The sequence below is a fragment of the Semicossyphus pulcher genome, unplaced genomic scaffold (assembly GCF_022749685.1).
Source record: "Semicossyphus pulcher isolate SPU_LCO1_2020_fin unplaced genomic scaffold, fSemPul1.0.p SCAF_15, whole genome shotgun sequence".
Taxonomy (NCBI): Eukaryota; Metazoa; Chordata; class Actinopteri; order Labriformes; family Labridae; genus Semicossyphus; species Semicossyphus pulcher.
In genome coordinates, this window is record NW_027211659.1 from 29,205,001 (window position 1) to 29,227,500 (window position 22,500).

Here is a 22,500-nt window from a genome sequence, read left to right on the forward strand (position 1 = left end):
TCTGTGGTATCACTGAGTTTACTGCACGTGTGTGAAGGTTCATCACGGCGTGATGGTGGTCGTGTTGTGGGGTTTGTTTCTTTATGAGAGTTTGTGCAGACTGAAGAAACAAATGTACTCTACATGTGGGTAATAGTTCATGTATCGGTCTGAATTCAGCTTCATCTCGTAAGGACAGCCTCGCCACAGTTCCAACACTCTGCAGCGTTTACAGTGCAGGCCTGGCTCCTCTTTCATAAGCCTGGGAGGGTACCAAGACATCAATCCATTAAAGATCAATTAATTAAACCGGACATAAATGTGTGCTTCCCAACAAAGATATGTCACGACAAAATACTGCTTACCAAACACCTTTGAGGTAAGTTATTATTCAAAAATGCAGTTAAAAAAATCTGACTTTTTTGTTGGCAAATTAACACCCCTCCACCTCTACCAACACGGAGCCTTCCACCAGGAACACTCCATATGTAAGCCAATCACAGGCTTCCCCACTGCTTGGCACTTCCTGCTGGTGAGCATGGCAGAGCAGGAGCAACATGTTACTGTGTTTTTACCCAATGGTCATAACCCGACATTATTGTGTTTGTCTTATAATGTGATGTTAATGTTTGGTCTGGCTTTGACACAGAGTAACAATGATAATTAATGCAATGCTAACACTTAGCACAGACCTCCCAGCCGGCATGATGTAATATAAAGAGAGGAGCTGTGTAGTGTTTCTGCACGCATGTGTTCAGCTATGTTAGAGGGCGCGGGCTGCCCCTTGACACATCTTCAGCGATGTTTGGAGGATCTTAAGTTCTGCTTCGGGAGATACTCGTCATCAGAACACACCGCAGTCCTGGGGTCCGTTTCACACAGCAGGTTCAACAAACTCTGAGTCTAACCCTGAACTCTGAGTCGATCTACTCTGAGATAGGAAACTCTGAGTTTTGGGTTCCAGAACAGCTGATTAGAGTTAGTTCAATCAACTCTGAGTAGATTCAGCCAGAGTTAAGTGAATATAAAAAGCCAGCATTAATGGAGCGCCGACACCACGAGTCACCATGGCAACGGTACACAAAAAGAGGTCCTCCTACGTCACACCAGCGGAGCTCGAAATCCTCACGCGGACGTTCAGCGAATACGAGCATGTTTTTAGAAACATAAAGTAACACGGCTGCAGCTGCAAAAGAGAGAGAAGCGGCTCGAGTGAACGCGTCAGTTTGAACTGGTCTGTTTATTTAATACTTCATCACGACCGGAAGCTAAAATGTATATTAATTTAGGAGCAATGCAGCGGGAGAAAAAAACATACATGGAAGCAGCTAAAAATAAAACAGCAGAACATCATTGAAAGGTGCGGCTCAGGCAGAACAGGCTCATGGCTGAACCTCACTTCAGTCAGATTTTAAATATGAAACAGATTAAATATCATTCAGTGGCTGTTTTAATGTGCATCAGCTTTATCCCTAACATGATGCTGACTTCACATACATTATAATTCATGTTGATTAAACTGAATGTGTTAGTTTAAAAAAAAGAAATCCAATAACTTACGGCGTCTCATCTGAGCGCTCTCGGCAGTGGTGGTGTAAAATCTACACATGATGACTTTGACACAGATTTGTCTTTTGATTTTTTAATCATAATTATAAAAGACTTTTGCAAAGCGGTCAGAGCAGCACAGAGACGCAACGTTTCTTCTTTTAATTTGTAACCGCTCAAACACGCGTGAGACGGGCTGAATGAACGAGGACGTGAATGAGGGTTTTATATTCTAGAGGGAGGAGACAGAACGAAACTCTGAGTGTCCTGAAGGAAACCTGCTCGCGACCAGGTGAGGTTCACAGAGTCTGTTACTACGGTAACTGACCGAGAGCTTAAGTTACCTCCCTTTGTGAAACGGAAAACTCAGAGTTTCCCTCATTTCAGGGTTAACAGACTCCGAGTTTGTTGAACCTGCTTTGTGAAACGGACCCCTGGATCACCTGCAGCTCTCTGATCAGGTGGGTTGATCGTTGTTGGATCCAGAGTCAGAGCTGAAGCTGCACGGCCTCTATTATTTACTTGTACTCTGCGTTTTGTGATGTCCAGCTCCTGACAGCTGTTGGACAAAGAAGCATACACTTACTGTGTAAACAGACAGTCAGAGATGAGGTGCAATCTATGCAGAGCGGCTGGGTTAGACGTATGAGAGGTATTTGGCCTTTCTTGTTTTTAAATTACCTACATTTTTTTTATTAATTGTTTTTATCTTCTCTTCTTTGGTTCTTGATCTTCAGTCTTTTTAACTGTGTCTCTGTGAGTTCAGAGAGTCTGCTGCCCCCTGCTGGACGCTTCAGTCCATCACACACTGAGAGTCCTCTGTCTGACGCTCATCCAGAGTCAAGATAACAAAGTCTAACTGTTGACAGACAGACAGACAGATAGACAGGTCTTACTGTTTACACTGAGCATCCATGTTGCAGAGTTCACAGTGAGTCCATCTGTGATCAGCTGACAGCAGTATGTCCCCTGGTCCACCTGTCTCACTCTCTCCATGGTGAGAGTGAGACGGGTCCCATCCTGTCTCTGCTGCAGACCTGGCCCGGTCCTCACCGGACCCTCATCCTTCAGCCATGTAACCACAGCAACGGTGACAGATGAGACTGAGAACAGGTGAGAGGAGACGTTTAGTTAGAGAGACAACAGCGACCCCTAGAGGCTGAGAAAGGTCGATGCACTCTGTTCCATCTCTCAGATCAGAAACTTTATTTCATTCATTCAACAAAGTCTCAATTAATGTAACGTAAACTAAAAGTGTTTGCATGAAGGAATCTGTGAGCAATTCTGCACACAGTATATCCTGTATATACAAATGTCTAACACAGACAGCGTCATCAGAGCGACATCACTTTAAACTGTCCTGTTTGGAGGCTGGTTTGCAGGCTTCTCAGGCTCAACAATAAAACATTAAATCAAACAGGCCACACAGATTACTGTCAGGTTTTAACACCACAACACAATATTTTAGAATTAATTTTTAAATAAGAATCAAAGGATTTAATTACCTTGGCAGGTGAATGTGACCTGAGACCCTTCTGTGGCCTCCTGGTCCAGAGGAACGGCCTCAAAGCGCAGGTTGGACCCTGACAGCGCCCTCCTCACAGCCCTGAAACAGATCGTACCAAACTGTCCTGAAACAGATCGTACCAAACAAACTGTCCTGAAACAGATCGTACCAAACAGCCCTGAAACAGATCGTACCAAACAGCCCTGAAACAGATCGTACCAAACTGTCCTGAAACAGATCGTACCAAACAAACTGTCCTGAAACAGATCGTACCAAACAAACTGTCCTGAAACAGATCGTACCAAACTGCCCTGAAACAGATCGTACCAAACTGTCCTGAAACAGATCGTACCAAACAAACAGTCCTGAAACAGATCGTACCAAACAAACAGTCCTGAAACAGATCGTACCAAACAGCCCTGAAACAGATCGTACCAAACTGTCCTGAAACAGATCGTACCAAACAAACAGTCCTGAAACAGATCGTACCAAACTGTCCTGAAACAGATCGTACCAAACTGTCCTGAAACAGATCGTACCAAACAAACAGTCCTGAAAGAGATCGTACCAAACAGCCCTGAAACAGATCGTACCAAACTGTCCTGAAACAGATCGTACCAAACAGCCCTGAAACAGATCGTACCAAACTGTCCTGAAACAGATCGTACCAAACAAACTGTCCTGAAACAGATCGTACCAAACAAACTGTCCTGAAACAGATCGTACCAAACAAACTGTCCTGAAACAGATCGTACCAAACTGTCCTGAAACAGATCGTACCAAACTGTCCTGAAACAGATCGTACCAAACTGTCCTGAAACAGATCGTACCAAACTGTCCTGAAACAGATCGTACCAAACAAACTGTCCTGAAACAGATCGTACCAAACTGTCCTGAAACAGATCGTACCAAACTGTCCTGAAACAGATCGTACCAAACTGTCCTGAAACAGATCGTACCAAACTGTCCTGAAACAGATCGTACCAAACAAACAGTCCTGAAACAGATCGTACCAAACAAACTGTCCTGAAACAGATCGTACCAAACAAACTGTCCTGAAACAGATCGTACCAAACTGTCCTGAAACAGATCGTACCAAACTGTCCTGAAACAGATCGTACCAAACTGTCCTGAAACAGATCGTACCAAACTGCCCTGAAACAGATCGTACCAAACTGTCCTGAAACAGATCGTACCAAACTGTCCTGAAACAGATCGTACCAAACAAACAGTCCTGAAAGAGATCGTACCAAACAGCCCTGAAACAGATCGTACCAAACTGTCCTGAAACAGATCGTACCAAACAGCCCTGAAACAGATCGTACCAAACTGTCCTGAAACAGATCGTACCAAACAAACTGCCCTGAAACAGATCGTACCAAACTGTCCTGAAACAGATCGTACCAAACAGCCCTGAAACAGATCGTACCAAACAAACTGCCCTGAAACAGATCGTACCAAACAGCCCTGAAACAGATCGTACCAAACAAACTGCCCTGAAACAGATCGTACCAAACTGTCCTGAAACAGATCGTACCAAACTGTCCTGAAACAGATCGTACCAAACTGTCCTGAAACAGATCGTACCAAACAAACTGTCCTGAAACAGATCGTACCAAACTGTCCTGAAACAGATCGTACCAAACAAACTGTCCTGAAACAGATCGTACCAAACTGTCCTGAAACAGATCGTACCAAACAAACTGTCCTGAAACAGATCGTACCAAACTGTCCTGAAACAGATCGTACCAAACAGTCCTGAAACAGATCGTACCAAACTGTCCTGAAACAGATCGTACCAAACTGTCCTGAAACAGATCGTACCAAACAGTCCTGAAACAGATCGTACCAAACTGTCCTGAAACAGATCGTACCAAACAGCCCTGAAACAGATCGTACCAAACTGTCCTGAAACAGATCGTACCAAACAAACAGTCCTGAAACAGATCGTACCAAACTGTCCTGAAACAGATCGTACCAAACAAACTGTCCTGAAACAGATCGTACCAAACAAACTGTCCTGAAACAGATCGTACCAAACAGCCCTGAAACAGATCGTACCAAACTGTCCTGAAACAGATCGTACCAAACAAACTGTCCTGAAACAGATCATACCAAACTGTCCTGAAACAGATCGTACCAAACAAACTGTCCTGAAACAGATCGTACCAAACTGTCCTGAAACAGATCGTACCAAACTGTCCTGAAACAGATCGTACCAAACAAACAGTCCTGAAACAGATCATACCAAACTGTCCTGAAACAGATCGTACCAAACAAACTGTCCTGAAACAGATCGTACCAAACAAACAGTCCTGAAACAGATCGTACCAAACTGTCCTGAAACAGATCGTACCAAACTGTCCTGAAACAGATCGTACCAAACTGTCCTGAAACACCGTCCACACAGAGATCATCGGAATGAAGCGTTTACAGTCAGAGAAAATAAAACTGTCGCATATTAAAAATAAAAGTTCAAACATCACATTGTTTCACATTTAAAACTTTAGATATCAAACTATATTAAAACAGGTCTACTCAGCATGCTGTTACATTAGCAATAAAACTGCATAATGTTACACTAAATTAGCAGGTAGGCCAACTCCTTTTAGCTTCATCATCTTGTACAAATTGCTTAGTAATATCAGTTAGCTAGTGACATAAGTTAGCTTACATAGCATTAGCTTATTGTTAGCTTTGGGTTTGATTTGATTCTGTACCTGCTGCTGTCTGAGCCGCTCACTGGCTTCTGGACTGAACTGGTCTGAACTGGATCAGGACTGACAACTGACTGGACCTGCAGACAAACAGACAGAGAGACAGAGAGACAGACAGAGAGACAGACAGACACACAGAGAGACAGAGAGACAGACAGACAGAGAGACAGATCAAATAAAATCCTTAAGCTGTGATTGGTCAACTTAAACATGATTCATGACATTAGATTAAAAATAATTGTTCTGTTTGGCTATGTTGGTTTGTAAGAGAAGTAACTACATCTAAGCTAACGTCAATGTTAGCTTCTCCAACAGGGTAAAATCAGTGTTAGCTTCTCCAACAGGCTAATGTCGCTGTTTGACATTTGAGTGTTGGGAGGAGCTTAAATAGATGTTAACAGTTCTAGAAGCTAACACTAATGTTAGCTTCTTGGAGAAGCAAAATTAGCATCAATGTTCAATGTTTGCTTCTCGGACATCTACGTTACCTTTCCAGCAGGCTGTTCTTCATGGAACATCGGATGGGTAGGTCATCAAGCATAGTCTACTTTTCTACTAAGTTTAAATGACTGCAGTGAAGTTTATTTGTCAAAGACGCAGATTAATTCTAAACTAGTTGTTCATCTTTTGTACTTGTGTGAGAGTTTCACACCTGTCCAGGCTGTAATTGTGTTTTTTATTGTATTGTATTTTATTGTAATATTTTTATTGTTTTCCTCTGCTGGACTCACCATGACCATGATAGATGACTGAAGAGAACTTAATGTTGGTCTTTCACTGAGTAGTGACATGTGCTGTGATTTTACGGACGTATTGTTCTTTAATAACTGTCAGTGAAGTCATTGTTTCAGTTTCACAATAGAATCAACGTCCTTTATTGGAGAGTGTCTCGCTGCAGAGCTGTGCACAGAGAGAGTGAGGACTGAAGATACACGACATCTATACGGACCTGAGCTGCTGCAGTTCTCCTGTCAGCCACCGGAGGGAGCTGTACTGGAGGTCTGCTCCTCCAGGAGGCTGCTGGTCCAGGCTGTGACAGGGGGCTCTGCTGCTGTGGCTGGGAGCTGGGGGCACTGGGAGCACTGGGAGCTGCTCTGTCCTCCGTCAGCTCTCTGCCGGCTCGTGAGGACTCAGCTGTGTGGACCGTCCTGCAGGAGGAGACGTCACGGTCAGGACACTCTGATGCAGATTAGAAACATACCCATGTGTTTCTGTGAAACATGTTGTGCTCGTTAGTGTTTGCTGACTCAGTGTTTACATGTTTGAGTCGACGATTTATTTCCACCTTTTGAGTCTGATTTTATTAATTTAGTGATTTTGTGTCTCTGTCTGTTTTCTGTTCAGTTCCTTTAATCTTGATCTAAGACAGCTTTCTCTTTGTGGAGACAATAAAACCCTCCAGGTCCCTGCAGACTCTCTCAGAGGAAGACTGATTGATCTCTGGTAACTGACCGATCCAGCTGTTCAGCGTGCAGCGTCATTTAAAGACTGCAGCAGATTAAAGTAGGACAAACGATAAATGAAGGATGTTATAAAATCTGAAAAAACAGCTGAAATAAAATAAAGAAATTATGGATCAGTGTGCACTTTGATTCCCAGCTGTGGATTTGTTGAAGTGATCTTTGATGACTACAGAGCATTTGGGTGGGTGATGTACGACCGGGTACATTAGGGAGATAAAACATGAACATGACACTAAGAATGCTGTTGTGGTAGTTAACTTTTGTGCCTTTGTGTCTTTAAAATAAAAAAAGACACAAGCACAGGAAAGGACAGAAAAGAGCCTGAAACACATTTAACATTTACCTCTCCTTATAGTTCCGATGTGTGAACAGATCGTTATGTAACCTGAACAAGGAGACCTTGTCCTTCTCTAACAGCCTGATGACTGACGTCTTTGGATGGGAAAATAAAAACTTGTTTTCCTTGAGTCTTCCTCTAAACTGGCTAACTTTAGCTTGGAAGTCAGACTCCAGTCTGATCTTGGCTAGCTCACAGTTTGGCTAACATTACAAAGCAAACCAATATCAGATGCAGCTTAGCTAAGTGACAGCTAGCTAGCTAAGCTTAGCTTGCTAGTCCTCTAAAGCAAAATACTATCTGAGTGGACTTGGTATTTGGCTAGCGTGCCAAATAACTTCACCATCTCACAGGATACTAACTTGTGTATTATGAAAAATTGTGTTGATGTTAGCCAACATTTAATGATGTAGGTAAAAGTACACAGGCAGGTGTTTGAGTGGACTCACCTGGAAGCGTTTTCAGGAACACCTGGGAGGAAAAACAGGACAGAAATGTTCACTCTGTTCCACTTTAAGCTGGTAAATGTCAAACAATTGTGTCTTTTTAGTGATCAGAAAACGTCCTCAGAATGTTTCAGGAGAAGTGGTGACTATCATCCTGAGCTCTGATTGGACGACTCACCCTGGACGTTGAGCGTGGCTGAAGCGGTTGCAGTTCCGGCGCTGTTTGTAACCACACATGTGTAACTTCCTGTATCCTCATGGTACCCTTCCTGTATCTCCAGAAAGTGCAGGCCAGAGCGCTCATACATACAGACCCGCCCACATGGCTGAAGCTCCGCCTCCCCCTGAGAGCCAGACAGAAATAGCAGAACATAGCTGTTCAAGACAACCAGCCACATCAAATGACAGCTTTGTGCAACAACAACAGATGTTGCAGCTGCAGCACAGAGACACCGAGAACATCTGCAGCAGTTTTTCACTTCATACCAAACTCTGACACATAGAAGAAGATTCTGTGACATTTCTGCTGTTTCAGTCCAACAGATGCTGACAGCAAAGGAACAATCAAGGTCACCATGGCTGGTAGCTGAACTTGAGGTTTTTACCACTTTTAAAATGCATTTTTTACATGGACATTGATGTAACTGTCACAGAATCAGATTCCAACTCAGTACTTGTAATTCTGGATCTCAGAGCATCTTTTGACAGCAGACATCATCCTAAACTCAAAGACAGATTAAATCAATGTGTGGCCTGGTTTACGCCTAATTTCAGGCTAACCTATTTAAAATAACTTTATAATAATACATTTCTGATGGGATATATGGAGTACCTCAGGGCTCTGCTCTCAGTCCTCTGCTTTTCTCTCTGTATATTTCACCTCTTGGCAAAATTATTGAATTAGTATCAAACTGTACGCTAATGATACCTGGCTATGTTCATGTAAAGGCAGTCAGCAAATATTTACAAAACCTACACAACACAACACAACAACACAAAACAACACAGCCACAAAACACAACACAACAACAAAACACAACAACACAACCACAAAACACAACACAACAACAAAACACAACAACACAACCACAAAACACAACAACACAGCCACAAAACACAACACAACAACAAAACACAACAACACAACCACAAAACACAACAACAAAACACAACAACACAACCACAAAACACAACAACACAGCCACAAAACACAACACAACAACAAAACACAACAACACAACCACAAAACACAACAACACAACCACAAAACACAACAACCCAACCACAAAGCACAACACAACCACAAAACACAACACAACAACAAAACACAACAACACAACCACAAAACACAACACAACAAAACACAACAACATAACCACAAAACACAACACAACAACAAAACACAACACAACACAACAACAAAACACAACAACACAACACAACCACAAAACACAACACAACACAACAACAAAACACAACCACAAAACACAACACAACAACAAAACACAACACAACACAACACAACCGCAAAACACAACACAACACAACAACAAAACACAACACAACACAACCACAAAAAACAACACAACAACAAAACACAACACAACAACAAAACACAACCACAAAACACAACACAACAACACAACACAACACAACACAACAACAAAACACAACACAACACAACACAACAATAAAACACAACAACAAAACACAACAACACAACACAACCACAAAACACAACACAACACAACACAACCACAAAACACAACACAAAAACAAAACACAACACAACAACCACAAAACACAACACAACAACAAAACACAACACAACAACCACAAAACACAACACAACAACAAAACACAACACAACAACCACAAAACACAACACAACAACCACAAAACACAACACAACAACCACAAAACAACAAAACACAACACAACAACAAAACACAACACAACACAACAACAAAACACAACAACATAACCACAAAACACAACACAACACAACAACAAAACACAACAACATAACCACAAAACACAACACAACAACAAAACACATAACAACACAACACAACACAACAACAAAACACAACAACACAACCACAAAACACAACACAACACAACAACAAAACACAACAACACAACCACAAAACACAACACAACAACACAACACAACACAACACAACACAACCACAAAACACAACACAACAACACAACACAACACAGCCACAAAACACAACAACACAGTAACACAACACAACAACAACAACACAACCACAAAACACAACAAAACACAACAACACAACCACAAAACTCAACACAACCACAAAACACAACAACACAACACAACAACACAACCACAAAACACAACACAATCACAAAACACAACAACACCACAACGCAACACAACCGCAAAACACAACACAACAACAAAACAACCACAAAACACAACACAACAACAAAACAACAACAAAACACAACAACACAACCACAAAACACAACACAACAACACAACCACACAACCACAAAACACAACACAACACAACCACAAAACTCAACACAACAACAAAACACAACCACAAAACACAACAACACAACACAACACAACAACACAACACAACACAACAACACAACAACAAAACACAACCACAGCAACACAACACAACCACAAAACACAACAACAAAACACAACAACACAACCACAAAACACAACAACATAACCACAAAACACAACACAACACAACAACAAAACACAACAACATAACCACAAAACACAACACAACAACAAAACACAACACAACACAACAACAAAACACAACACAACCACAAAACACAACAACAAAACACAACAACACAACCACAAAACACAACAACATAACCACAAAACACAACACAACACAACAACAAAACACAACAACATAACCACAAAACACAACACAACACAACACAACACAACACAACAACAAAACACAACAACACAACCACAAAACACAACACAACAACAAAACACAACACAACAACAAAACACAACAACAAAACACAACACAACCACAAAACACAACACAACACAACACAACCACAAAACACAACCACAAAACACAACACAACAACACAACACAACACAACACAACACAACACAACCACAAAACACAACAACACAACACAACAACAACAACACAACCACAAAACACAACAACACAACCACAGAACACAACACAACAACAAAACACAACACAACCACAAAACACAACAACACAACCACAGAACACAACACAACAACAAAACACAACACAACCACAAAACACAACAACACAACCACAAAACTCAACACAACCACAAAACACAACAACACAACACAACAACAAAACACAACCACAGCAACACAACACAACCACAACACAACAACAAAACAACCACAAAACACAACGCAACAACAAAACAACCACAAAACACAACACAACAACAAAACAACAACAAAACACAACAACACAACACAACCACAAAACACAACACAACAACACAACAACACAACCACAAAACTCAACACAACCACAAAACACAACAACACAACACAACACAACAACAAAACCACAAAACACAACAACACAACCACACAACACAACCACAAAACACAACACAACCACAAAACACAACAACACCACAACGCAACACAACCGCAAAACACAACACAACAACAAAACAACCACAAAACACAACGCAACAACAAAACAACCACAAAACACAACACAACCACAAAACACAACAAAACCACAAAACACAACAACACCACAACGCAACACAACCGCAAAACACAACACAACAACAAAACAACCACAAAACACAACGCAACAACAAAACAAGCACAAAACACAACACAACAACAAAACAACAACAAAACACAACAACACAACACAACCACAAAACACAACACAACAACACAACAACAAGAACACAACAACAACAACAACAACAACACAACACAACAACACTACCACAAAACACAACACAACAGATCGGGTCTTTCTTTGTCTTTGCTCGTGTGGAGATCTTATTTCACACCTTTGTTATCTAGTGTTTCAAGTCTTAGTTACAGCCTCTGCTCTATCAAAGAGGAACGAGTGAAGCTCCTCCCACCTTATACCATGTGACCCGAGGCTGGGGGCGTCCCGTTGTTTTGGCGGAGAACTTCCCAGTTTGTCCCAGTTTAGCGAACACTTGGCTCGGTTTCGTGATGAACTTTGGTGGACTCTCGCCCCAGATACTGGGCCTGTTCTCCATCCCTGGGACTGCAGAGCGACACCTGGAATCATGGGAAATGGAGTTCTATGAGAGCTCAGACTCTGCTTCATATCATGTCCTCACACTAAATGCTGCACTGTGTTGATGTGTTTTTGCATACATTTAATTTGCTTGGTACAGACGTGGTTTTATATTTCCTGCTGTTGTTCTTCAGTATTTTGTACCAAAGTATAAAATAAAGAGTTCATATTATTCTTAATGTGATCATAATAACCTCCTCTTTTTGTATGTCCTCCCTTATGTTCCACACTATCCACTATATTTGACCATCTGAGTGTCAGACTGCGTAAAATCAACAGGCCGGACCTTTAAACGTCTCATTTCTTCACCAAGAAAAACAAACGGAGGTGGAAGAAGAACTGAGGTGAAAGACATAAATACCACACTGAGAAATACTGAAGCAAAGTTCAGGTGCTTTAAAGGTGCTTCAGTCCAATACTAGAGTGCACTATAAAACATATGATGTTCCAGTTTTCCTACGAGGTGTTCCTGTTGATGTAAAGAGAGAAACCTCCAGAGCAGCAGCTTTGAAGGATTTTTGGATCCTGGATGTTTTAATGAGCAGGAGGTCTGAGTCTGAACCAGGACCTCCTCCAACACACCGAGGAGGAGCTGCGACTCCTCGTTCATCACCTCGACTCGACAGTCTGATCCAGAGACACGAGGGACAGAGACGATGGTGGAAAGAAAGAGAGCTCACCCTGTTTTCATGGAGGACGGGAGGCCATATTTCATCCTGGAGCTCTCTGCAGGTGGAAAAACATCAGCGTGTTAGAGAGGACGAAGAGTTTGGCTTCTTTAAGGATTTCTAATTCAAACAGTTTCAACAGAAACTTTATTAGTACAGCAGTCAACAACAAGGTGACTGAAATCAATGAAGGCTTTTAGAGGGGACAGGATTTAACTCTCAAAGTGAACATGTGTTCATCAACATGAGGGCCTGTTGAGAACAAATGACAGCACAGATTAAAGAGCCTGAGAACACTTTTCAGCTTGTATTCATTTTCCTCATTAGCAGTACAATGAATTAGCTGTTAGCAGTTCCTGTTGCAAACTCTGTTATTCATTAACTAAACAAATATTCGAAATACACGACTACATGATAGAGACGGTTCTGCAGACCTTAAACTCAGCTCGATGAGTCCTGAATGTTTTAAATGACGGTAATGAACACATTAAAGCATCTCTGAGCAGCAAACAGTGATTCAGATGAAGGTGTGTTCAGGAACACGTGAAGACTTCATTAAGAGTTTGTTTAAAGGGTCTTAATGAGAATCCAACACACAAAGGTTTGTAAAGAACAGTGATTAAGTCATTAACGTGAGGCCTCAGGAGGTCGTTGATGATGTTTGAAGACAGTCGTCTGACAGTTATGGACACATGATTAAAACATGCGTCTGCAGTATGAACAGCTTCAGTGTTATCAGCTGATCCCTGTAAGTAAATGAGTCTATGCTGAACGCTTCACTGAGTGTGAAGGAACTCCAGCTGAGTCTGGTTGTGTTTAAAAAACAGGAAGCTGCCGTCGAGCTGTTTACGACGCAGTAGTAAAACACACACACACACACACATACACAGTCACACACACACTCACACACACAGACACACACACTCACTCACTCACACACTCACACACACACACTCACTCACTCACACACTCACTCACTCACACACACACACAGCAGGTTTTATATCTCTGAGGTCATGTTTGGAAACTCCAGCACTAACGGCGGACTGCTGAGTCAAAGCGAACGCTGCTGAGAGTTCAGCCTGAGAGAAGATGAAATATATTTAAACAAACACAAAAACCTTCAGAGATTAAACGTCATTAAAATGAAATACATTCATTATGAGACAAAAACACATTCTCCTCTTCGCTAACAAAAGGTTTTTCTCCTGATTTATTTAAATGTCTTTGTTGCTCTTTGTTACAAAAACTTTCACAGGAAGAAATTAATATTACCATCATCTGCACAAGCTAGCGTTCGTAGTCTTAGCACAGACAGAAATTTTAGCAGTAGCTAGTGTTCGTAGTGTTATCTCTAGCAGAGCTATTAGCAGTTGAATTCTAACATTCTTTTACATTGACCCAGAGGAGTATTGTTTGGTAGCTAGGCTAATATGCTAACATTAAACAACCACTGGATAGCCAATTAGCCTCTGCGGCTGTATGCTAGCTTTAGTTGAGAGGTCTACGAATGTGGTTGGAAGATGCTAACCTAGTCTTAGCTAGCAATGAACAACGACTCTCGTTATTTTGTTTTACAATTTACAACAACAGTGTTCAAAACAAATGAATGACAGTATAAACCGAGGAGTGATGAGCATCACTCGTAGCATCATAGTATTATCAAGGCTAATCAGTAGCAGCATAAGCAGGTGTGATTGTTGCACTATATGTAATATCAGCAGTAGCATTAGCAGCGGTAATCAGCAGTAATGCTAGTATTAGCAGGAGCTAAAGTGCCGTCACCTGTACTATCAGTAGTACTAATTGTATTTTAGGTATTCAAACCTTCTAGAAGGATCTCCACGGTAACCTGCCGGCTCCCCGCCTGATTGGTGGCCTGACAGGTGTAACGGCCCAGATCCTCCTGTGTGACTCCGCCTACAATCAGGCTGAAGGTGCCCCGCCCACCTTGCTCCAGGACACAGCGCTCTTCACCAATCACAGCCCTCCCCTCTCTGTACCATGTGACCTGAGGCTCAGGATGACCACGCACCTGAAAGATCGACATCATCACCATCGACATCATCTTCACAGGTGATCTGTAATCATACCTGACATCAGAAACATCCTGTCTCCTGTTCACAAACTTATTTCACCCGACGAACAAACAGACAGGAAGAGGAAACATGGAGGTCAGGAAACAACAGGGACGGTGGTCGCTGTAATACTAGAAGTGATTTTAGGATGAGTTGTGGTAGAAGTGGAAGAACCTCTGGAATCAGTGTTTGTCGTAGTTCTCCTTGTAATAGTGAACACTGAGGCCAGGTTGAGGTTTCACAGCCTCACAGCAAAAGACACAAACAGTCCACTATCTGCTCAGAGATCCAGATCCACCTGAAGCTGCAGGTACTTCAGCTTCTTCTGTTCTAACGAGGGAGCTTCCTCTGGTGGACGTTGTTAGGTTTTACCTGCTTGTAAAACGAACCACTATTCAAATCGCTCTTACCTCTGCAATCAGAAAGATCAGGTTTCTAACATGTGACAAAGAAGGAAAACAAAGTCCTGATAAACAACCTGTTTTCAGTTTGTGGACTCTCCTCTCCTCTCTGACCATCAGTGGGTCGTTGAACAGGAGACACAAACACAGCTGAGAATGACTGCTTTTATATTTACTGATGTGTTTCATCTTTTAAATAAAATACTCATTAGTGAAGAAACGAGTCACCACAGCTGTCAGATACATCGACTGAGCAGCTGTGTGTGTGTGTGTGTGTGTGTGTCTGTGTGTGTGCAGCGTGTGGTGTGCAGATGTATCGACTCCCATGAGGCTTTGCAGCTCCATCAATCTTCATGTTTTTCTTCACGGAGCTGTGGACTGATGTTCTGATGGTGCGTTCAGGTGCTGTCGGACTATAGACACACAGCAACAGAGATGTGCTGCGTTCAGGTAACCCTGTCATGTTTGTGTTTCTACCTGAGAAGTCGGAGAACATGAAATACTATCTGCTCTTTGACGGGATAAACTGGTGGGAAACTGAAAGCAGCCCACCAGAATAAAAGCACACTGACTGATCCTCCAGAATAAAAGCACAGTAGCTGATCCTCCAGAATAAAAGCACAGTAGCTGATCCTCCAGAATAAAAGCACAGTAGCTGATCCTCCAGAATAAAAGCACAAAGTAGGGATTAAAGTTGAAGTGTTTTTGGTCGACTGCTTCACATCAGGAAGCGGCCGATCACAAGACTGATGTTAATCCCTCTGTTCTCACTTCCTCATCTCGTCTCGTCTCTTCTCCTCTCCTCTCCTTTCGTCTCCTCCCTTGTCTCCTCTCATCTTTACTTGTTTCCTCTCATGTTTCTTCTTTCATTTACTCTTCCCTTTGTCTCCTCCTTTGTCTCCTCCTTTGTCTCCTCCCTTGTTTCCTCTCTTGTTCGCTCTTTTCCTTTCTTTCCTCTTCTCTCTCTCGTTTCTTACAGATTCCTGTTGCATGTATCTGCCTGTTTCACCTCAGTAAGCATTTTCTGCCTCACCCCTCCTTCCCTCCTTTGGTCCAGACCCTGATCACATGACTGCCTCCCACAGGATATACCTTTAATGACCTCTGACCTTACTGTGTTTCTGTGTATGAAGACAAACTAATGATGGAGGAGTAGCGGGCATCCTACCTTCCCCTCCAGCCGGGCGTCTCCCCCGAGGGCGACCCGGGCATTGCGGGGAGGAAGGATGAAGGCCGGGGGTTCGTTGCCACGGGAACTGCATCCTGGTGACAGGCCTGTTACCTTGGAGACGGTGGAGGAGACTGAGGACAAACGGACGTCACTCATCCTGCTGTCAGTGAGACGGAAAGCAACGATTATTACAATAATGACATCATCTAATGACATCATCAGTGTTCATCTCACTGTGATTAAATAACAAGATTATATTAAAGTTAAACTGTTCGTCTGATTCAGCTTTAATGTTTTAATTCTACAAAGTCTGATCTGAAGGAATGGTGTGTGTGTGTGTGTGTGTGTGTGTGCGTGCGTGCGTGCGTGCGTGCGTGCGTGTGCGTGTGCGTGCGTGTGTGTGTTCGTGAGTGTGTGTGTGTGTGTGTGTGTGTGTGTTCGTGAGTGTGTGTGATGAAGGATGAACAGATCAAACACATGAAGATAAAAACATCATGTGTGTGTGATCAGCAGTGAACACGCCAACATGTGACTCTCTCTCCTCGTGTCTGACCTTATAAGGAGTCATTTCCTCTCAGGTGTCTCCGTCTGTCGTTTACAGTTCATAAACCTTATACCTTTCTTTCATCATCAACCTGTCCCTCTGTACTGCTCATCATCATCCTGTCTGCTGCTCTGTCCCCTCCCTAAAAGCCCTCTCTCCTCTGATTGGTCAGCTTTCAGGAAGCCTGTGACGATCACTTTAATAGAGAGTAGAATATATATAACATATATATAAGTGGCCTCCTCTCAAACATCCTGCAGGGGGCGACTCCACTGGTTGTAAAAGAAGTGTGATCCTATAGAAGTCTATGAGAACATGCTCCTCCTCCTCTCCTGATGTATTCCCTCAGTAAACATGTTCCTAATGAGTTTATGGTCTCAGTCTCTAGTTTCAAGTCTTCTTCAACACAGCATGATGTTCATTTAGTCACTGATGCTCCCATTGAGAGTCACACAGACCAGGAAGAGGGGAGGGGTTAGGGCGGGGCTACCTGTGAGTGACAGGTAGCTACCATGGTGACCTGAATAATGTCGTCTTCAGTGTTAGATACGTTCTGAGGAGTTGTCCATTTTTAGTAGGTAGATTCTGTTAAAGCTAGACAAAATTAACATCCCAATCAACATCAGGTAATGTGAATCGCTTTGCATGTTGATAACCAGGCTAGCATGTTAGCTAATTACAGAGCTTCAGCTAACCCCTCTGTCCCCTCCAGCTCCACCCTTTCTTCCAAATATGGTCACATCTGGCTACAAAACCAAAACTCACTTTTAGAGCAACACTGTGATGATAACCATGATTCTGAGACGAGAATCACGTCATCAGGCCTCACAAGCCTGTTTCAGCTGCTCTTCAGCCTGAAGCAAAGGTGAGCAAACAGGAGCAAACAGGTGTGACAAAGACAGGAAGGAAGACTACAAACACCTCTTTAGATAGATGAAAGATGAAGTCCAGGATATTAGACTCTAAGATGGCGCCTGACCGACTCCACCATCAGCTCTTTGTTCAGTTTGTTCAGTTCTGTTGGTCAGTTATCTGAGACTGTCAGACTGTTTGAGTCCACGTTGTGTCTGTTGGATGTTTGTTGGATGACCAGCAGGTTTAATCTGAGTGAAACAACCAGCGAGTGTTTTCAGAGCAAACAGAAGCAGCCTGCTGTTAGCTCTCCTGCTGTCACAGTTAAAATATGCAGCTAAAACACTCACCCTCCCTCCAGCTGCCTTACATGGCTCTGATAGCTGCTAAAACACTGTGTTTTTCTGTTTTTACAAACCATTTTATCTACAGGTCCACCTCTGCTCCCTATTTAGTCCATATTAATGTTGGAGCTTTACTGCAGGAAGAACGCAGCGTTTGTTTCTGTCAGTAATCGTGCAAGACAAAAAACCAACGTGCAGTTCAGACGGTCTGTCTCTACGAGTCATGTTCTTTAAGTTCAATAGTTTAGAGAGTACAAAAAGCACAAAAGTGTTTCTGCAACCCCAGAAAAACCTGCTCCTCTCAGCTTTTAGCGCTTATGCTAATTCTGCTTCCACAAACACCTAGCTAATAGACCTACAGGGTTTATTAGCATTAGCTTAAGAAGCATGTAAACAAACACAGACTGGTTAAAAGCGGCATACTCTCTGTGTTTCACATGTTAGTTTTGCATGTTGACATGCTAACATTAGCAAATTAGCACTAAACACATAGTTCATCTGAAGCTGATGCACATGTCAATATTTTAGTGACAATTACGAAATAATCTTTGACAATTAGCAGCGAGCAGTTCAATAAGTTAGCGTGATCATTTTCCTTATAGTGTAAAGCAGTTGGATAAATAACTACATACAAAGCTAACTAGGTTCACTTTAGCTTAAGTGCATGTGGTGTCAGCTTTTGGACAAGCTAACTGTTAGCCCAGACCAGGACTTTATAAACAGCTGACATGAGTCTGGTCTTTTGTGCTGCATTGATCTAATGTACCAATAAAAACATGAATTATGTGGTTTAAAGAGCACAAGGACATAAAGTGTAAATGAGCTATGCTTGCTCTGTAATTATATGACAAGTTTACACATATAACATTTATTAAACTTCCTGTCTCTTAACTTTGCTTTGTGTCTGAAACCAAACCGCTGGACGGTTGGAGCATTTGGATGCTTTTATACTTTACTGCAGGACTTCTTCCAAAGCAGGAGCATGAAGCATTTAGAGCTGGATCAGTTAAAACGTGTGAATGAGGAAACAGGAAGTAGAATTGTTCTATATGCTCAGAGAGGAGATCAGCTGATAGATCGATGAAACAAACAGATAACAGACGACCTTCAAAACACAGAAACAGACTCCGAGCTGAATGTTTCCACTCAGCAGTTCAGTTGTTACACAGAGCCAACACACACAAACATGCGCGCGCACACACACACACACACGCACACACACACACACACACACACACATTCAGCCGCTTCAGCACTGAGCCAGGAGTCTGCATGGGAGAGAGAGGTGAGTGCAGCTTGCTCGCCCGTCTGTACTTGTCATTAACACATGAGGAGAAACTTTCTCTCTCTGCATCGTCAGCAAACATCCTCACTAAAATAAAACACACTCAAATAAAACTCACCAAAATAAAACACACTCAAATAAAACTCACCAAAATAAAACACACTAAAATAAAACACACTAAAATAAAACTCACCAAAATAAAACACACTCAAATAAAACTCACCAAAATAAAACACACCAAAATAAAACACACTAAAATAAAACTCACCAAAATAAAACACACTAAAATAAAACTCACCAAAATAAAACACACTAAAATCAAACACACTAAAATAAAACTCACCAAAATAAAACACCCTAAAATAAAACACACTAAAATAAAACTCACCAAAATAAAACACACTAAAATAAAACACCCTAAAATAAAACTCACTAAAATAAAACACCCTAAAATAAAACTCACTAAAATAAAACACCCTAAAATAAAACTCACCAAAATAAAACACCCTAAAATAAAACACACTAAAATAAAACTCACCAAAATAAAACTCACTCAAATAAAACACCCTAAAATAAAACACACTAAAATAAAACTCACTCAAATAAAACACCCTAAAATAAAACTCACCAAAATAAAACACCCTAAAATAAAACTCACTCAAATAAAACTCACCAAAATAAAACTCACCAAAATAAAACACCCTAAAATAAAACACACTCAAATAAAACTCACCAAAATAAAACACCCTAAAATAAAACACACTAAAATAAAACTCACCAAAATAAAACTCACTAAAATAAAACACACTAAAATAAAACTCACCAAAATAAAACTCACTCAAATAAAACTCACTAAAATAAAACACACTAAAATAAAACTCACTAAAATAAAACACACTCAAATAAAACTCACCAAAATAAAACTCACTAAAATAAAACACACTAAAATAAAACTCACTAAAATAAAACTCACCAAAATAAAACTCACCAAAATAAAACTCACCAAAATAAAACTCACTAAAATAAAACACACTAAAATAAAACTCACTAAAATAAAACACACTAAAATAAAACTCACCAAAATAAAACTCACTAAAATAAAACACACTAAAATAAAACTCACTAAAATAAAACTCACCAAAATAAAACTCACTAAAATAAAACACACTAAAATAAAACTCACCAAAATAAAACTCACCAAAATAAAACTCACTAAAATAAAACACACTAAAATAAAACTCACTAAAATAAAACACACTAAAATAAAACTCACCAAAATAAAACTCACTAAAATAAAACACACTAAAATAAAACTCACTAAAATAAAACTCACCAAAATAAAACTCACTAAAATAAAACACCCTCAAATAAAACTCACCAAAATAAAACACACTAAAATAAAACACACTAAAATAAAACACACTCAAATAAAACTCACCAAAATAAAACTCACTAAAATAAAACACACTAAAATAAAACTCACTCAAATAAAACACTCTAAAATAAAACTCACTAAAATAAAACACACTCAAAAAAAACTCACCAAAATAAAACTCACTCAAATAAAACTCACCAAAATAAAACTCACTCAAATAAAACACACTAAAATAAAACTCACTCAAATAAAACACCCTCAAATAAAACACCCTCAAATAAAACTCACTCAAATAAAACTCACCAAAATAAAACTCACTCAAATAAAACACCCTCAAATAAAACACACTCAAATAAAACTCACCAAAATAAAACTCACTCAAATAAAACACACTAAAATAAAACTCACTCAAATAAAACACTCTAAAATAAAACTCACTAAAATAAAACACACTAAAATAAAACTCACTCAAATAAAACACTCTAAAATAAAACTCACTAAAATAAAACACTAAAATAAAACTCACCAAAATAAAACTCACTAAAATAAAACACTCTAAAATAAAACTCACTAAAATAAAACACACTAAAATAAAACTCACTCAAATAAAACTCACTAAAATAAAACACACTAAAATAAAACTCACTCAAATAAAACTCACAAAAATAAAACACTCTAAAATAAAACTCACTAAAATAAAACACACTAAAATAAAACTCACCAAAATAAAACTCACTAAAATAAAACACTCTAAAATAAAACTCACTAAAATAAAACACACTAAAATAAAACTCACTCAAATAAAACTCACCAAAATAAAACTCACTAAAATAAAACACACTCAGATAAAACTCACAAAAATAAAACACACTCAAATAAAACTCACAAAAATAAAACACACTAAAATAAAACTCACCAAAATAAAACTCACTAAAATAAAACTCACCAAAATAAAACACCCTAAAATAAACTTTAAACATGTTTTTGCTTATTTTATTAGTCATAGCAAAAAGTTAGCATTAGCTCTGTGAGTTTTTCTGTGATGTCTTTGGTTGATATTTATATCAAGTAAAGATTCCTGTAAACTGAGATTTGCACCTGCACTTCATGACCACATACATGAGCTTTAGCATCAGTCTCTTAGCATGAAATTATGTTCAGGGACCTGTTAGCTTAGCATCAGCTTGATGAGTGGAAGCTGGATAGAAACTATTTTGTTATTAACACAACATAAATGAACACAATGACAGTGACACACTTCAGGGAACTTCTGGAAACAGGAAGCAGCTGAGGATACATAAATATATAAATGTATAGATTTATATTTTGTGTCCAGAGGAAACTTCAAGAGTAAGTTAAAGCTCAGAAAAGCTCCCAGCATGCACCAGGGTTCATGCTCAGGTTTTAATCGGAGCAGATTCCTTCATGTCAGTCGAGCGTTTCACAAACATCCTGAAACTCTCAGA

General features: G+C 40.4%; 1 protein-coding gene across 4 annotated transcripts in view; it reads right to left on the reverse strand.

Annotated features, from left to right (window-relative positions):
• The window catches only part of mylka (myosin, light chain kinase a), a 65,013-nt gene that overhangs the window by 41,454 nt on the left and 1,059 nt on the right, over window positions 1-22,500 (reverse strand). Inside the window, exons 2-11 of one of the 4 annotated variants that reach the window (XM_069662576.1) lie at window positions 16,632-16,791; window positions 14,812-15,019; window positions 12,997-13,042; window positions 12,132-12,297; window positions 8,176-8,341; window positions 8,001-8,022; window positions 6,701-6,899; window positions 5,755-5,831; window positions 3,033-3,133; window positions 2,424-2,630 (exon numbers count right to left, since the gene is read on the reverse strand). In XM_069662576.1, the coding sequence (XP_069518677.1) occupies window positions 2,424-2,630; window positions 3,033-3,133; window positions 5,755-5,831; window positions 6,701-6,899; window positions 8,001-8,022; window positions 8,176-8,341; window positions 12,132-12,297; window positions 12,997-13,042; window positions 14,812-15,019; window positions 16,632-16,790 (1,351 nt within the window). In that variant the 5' untranslated portion in view covers window position 16,791. Of the gene's footprint in view, window positions 1-2,423; window positions 2,631-3,032; window positions 3,134-5,754; window positions 5,832-6,700; window positions 6,900-8,000; window positions 8,023-8,175; window positions 8,342-12,131; window positions 12,298-12,996; window positions 13,043-14,811; window positions 15,020-16,631; window positions 16,795-22,500 lie in introns of all 4 variants that reach the window. The other 3 variants (XM_069662575.1, XM_069662579.1, XM_069662578.1) reach the window with 3 other exon arrangements.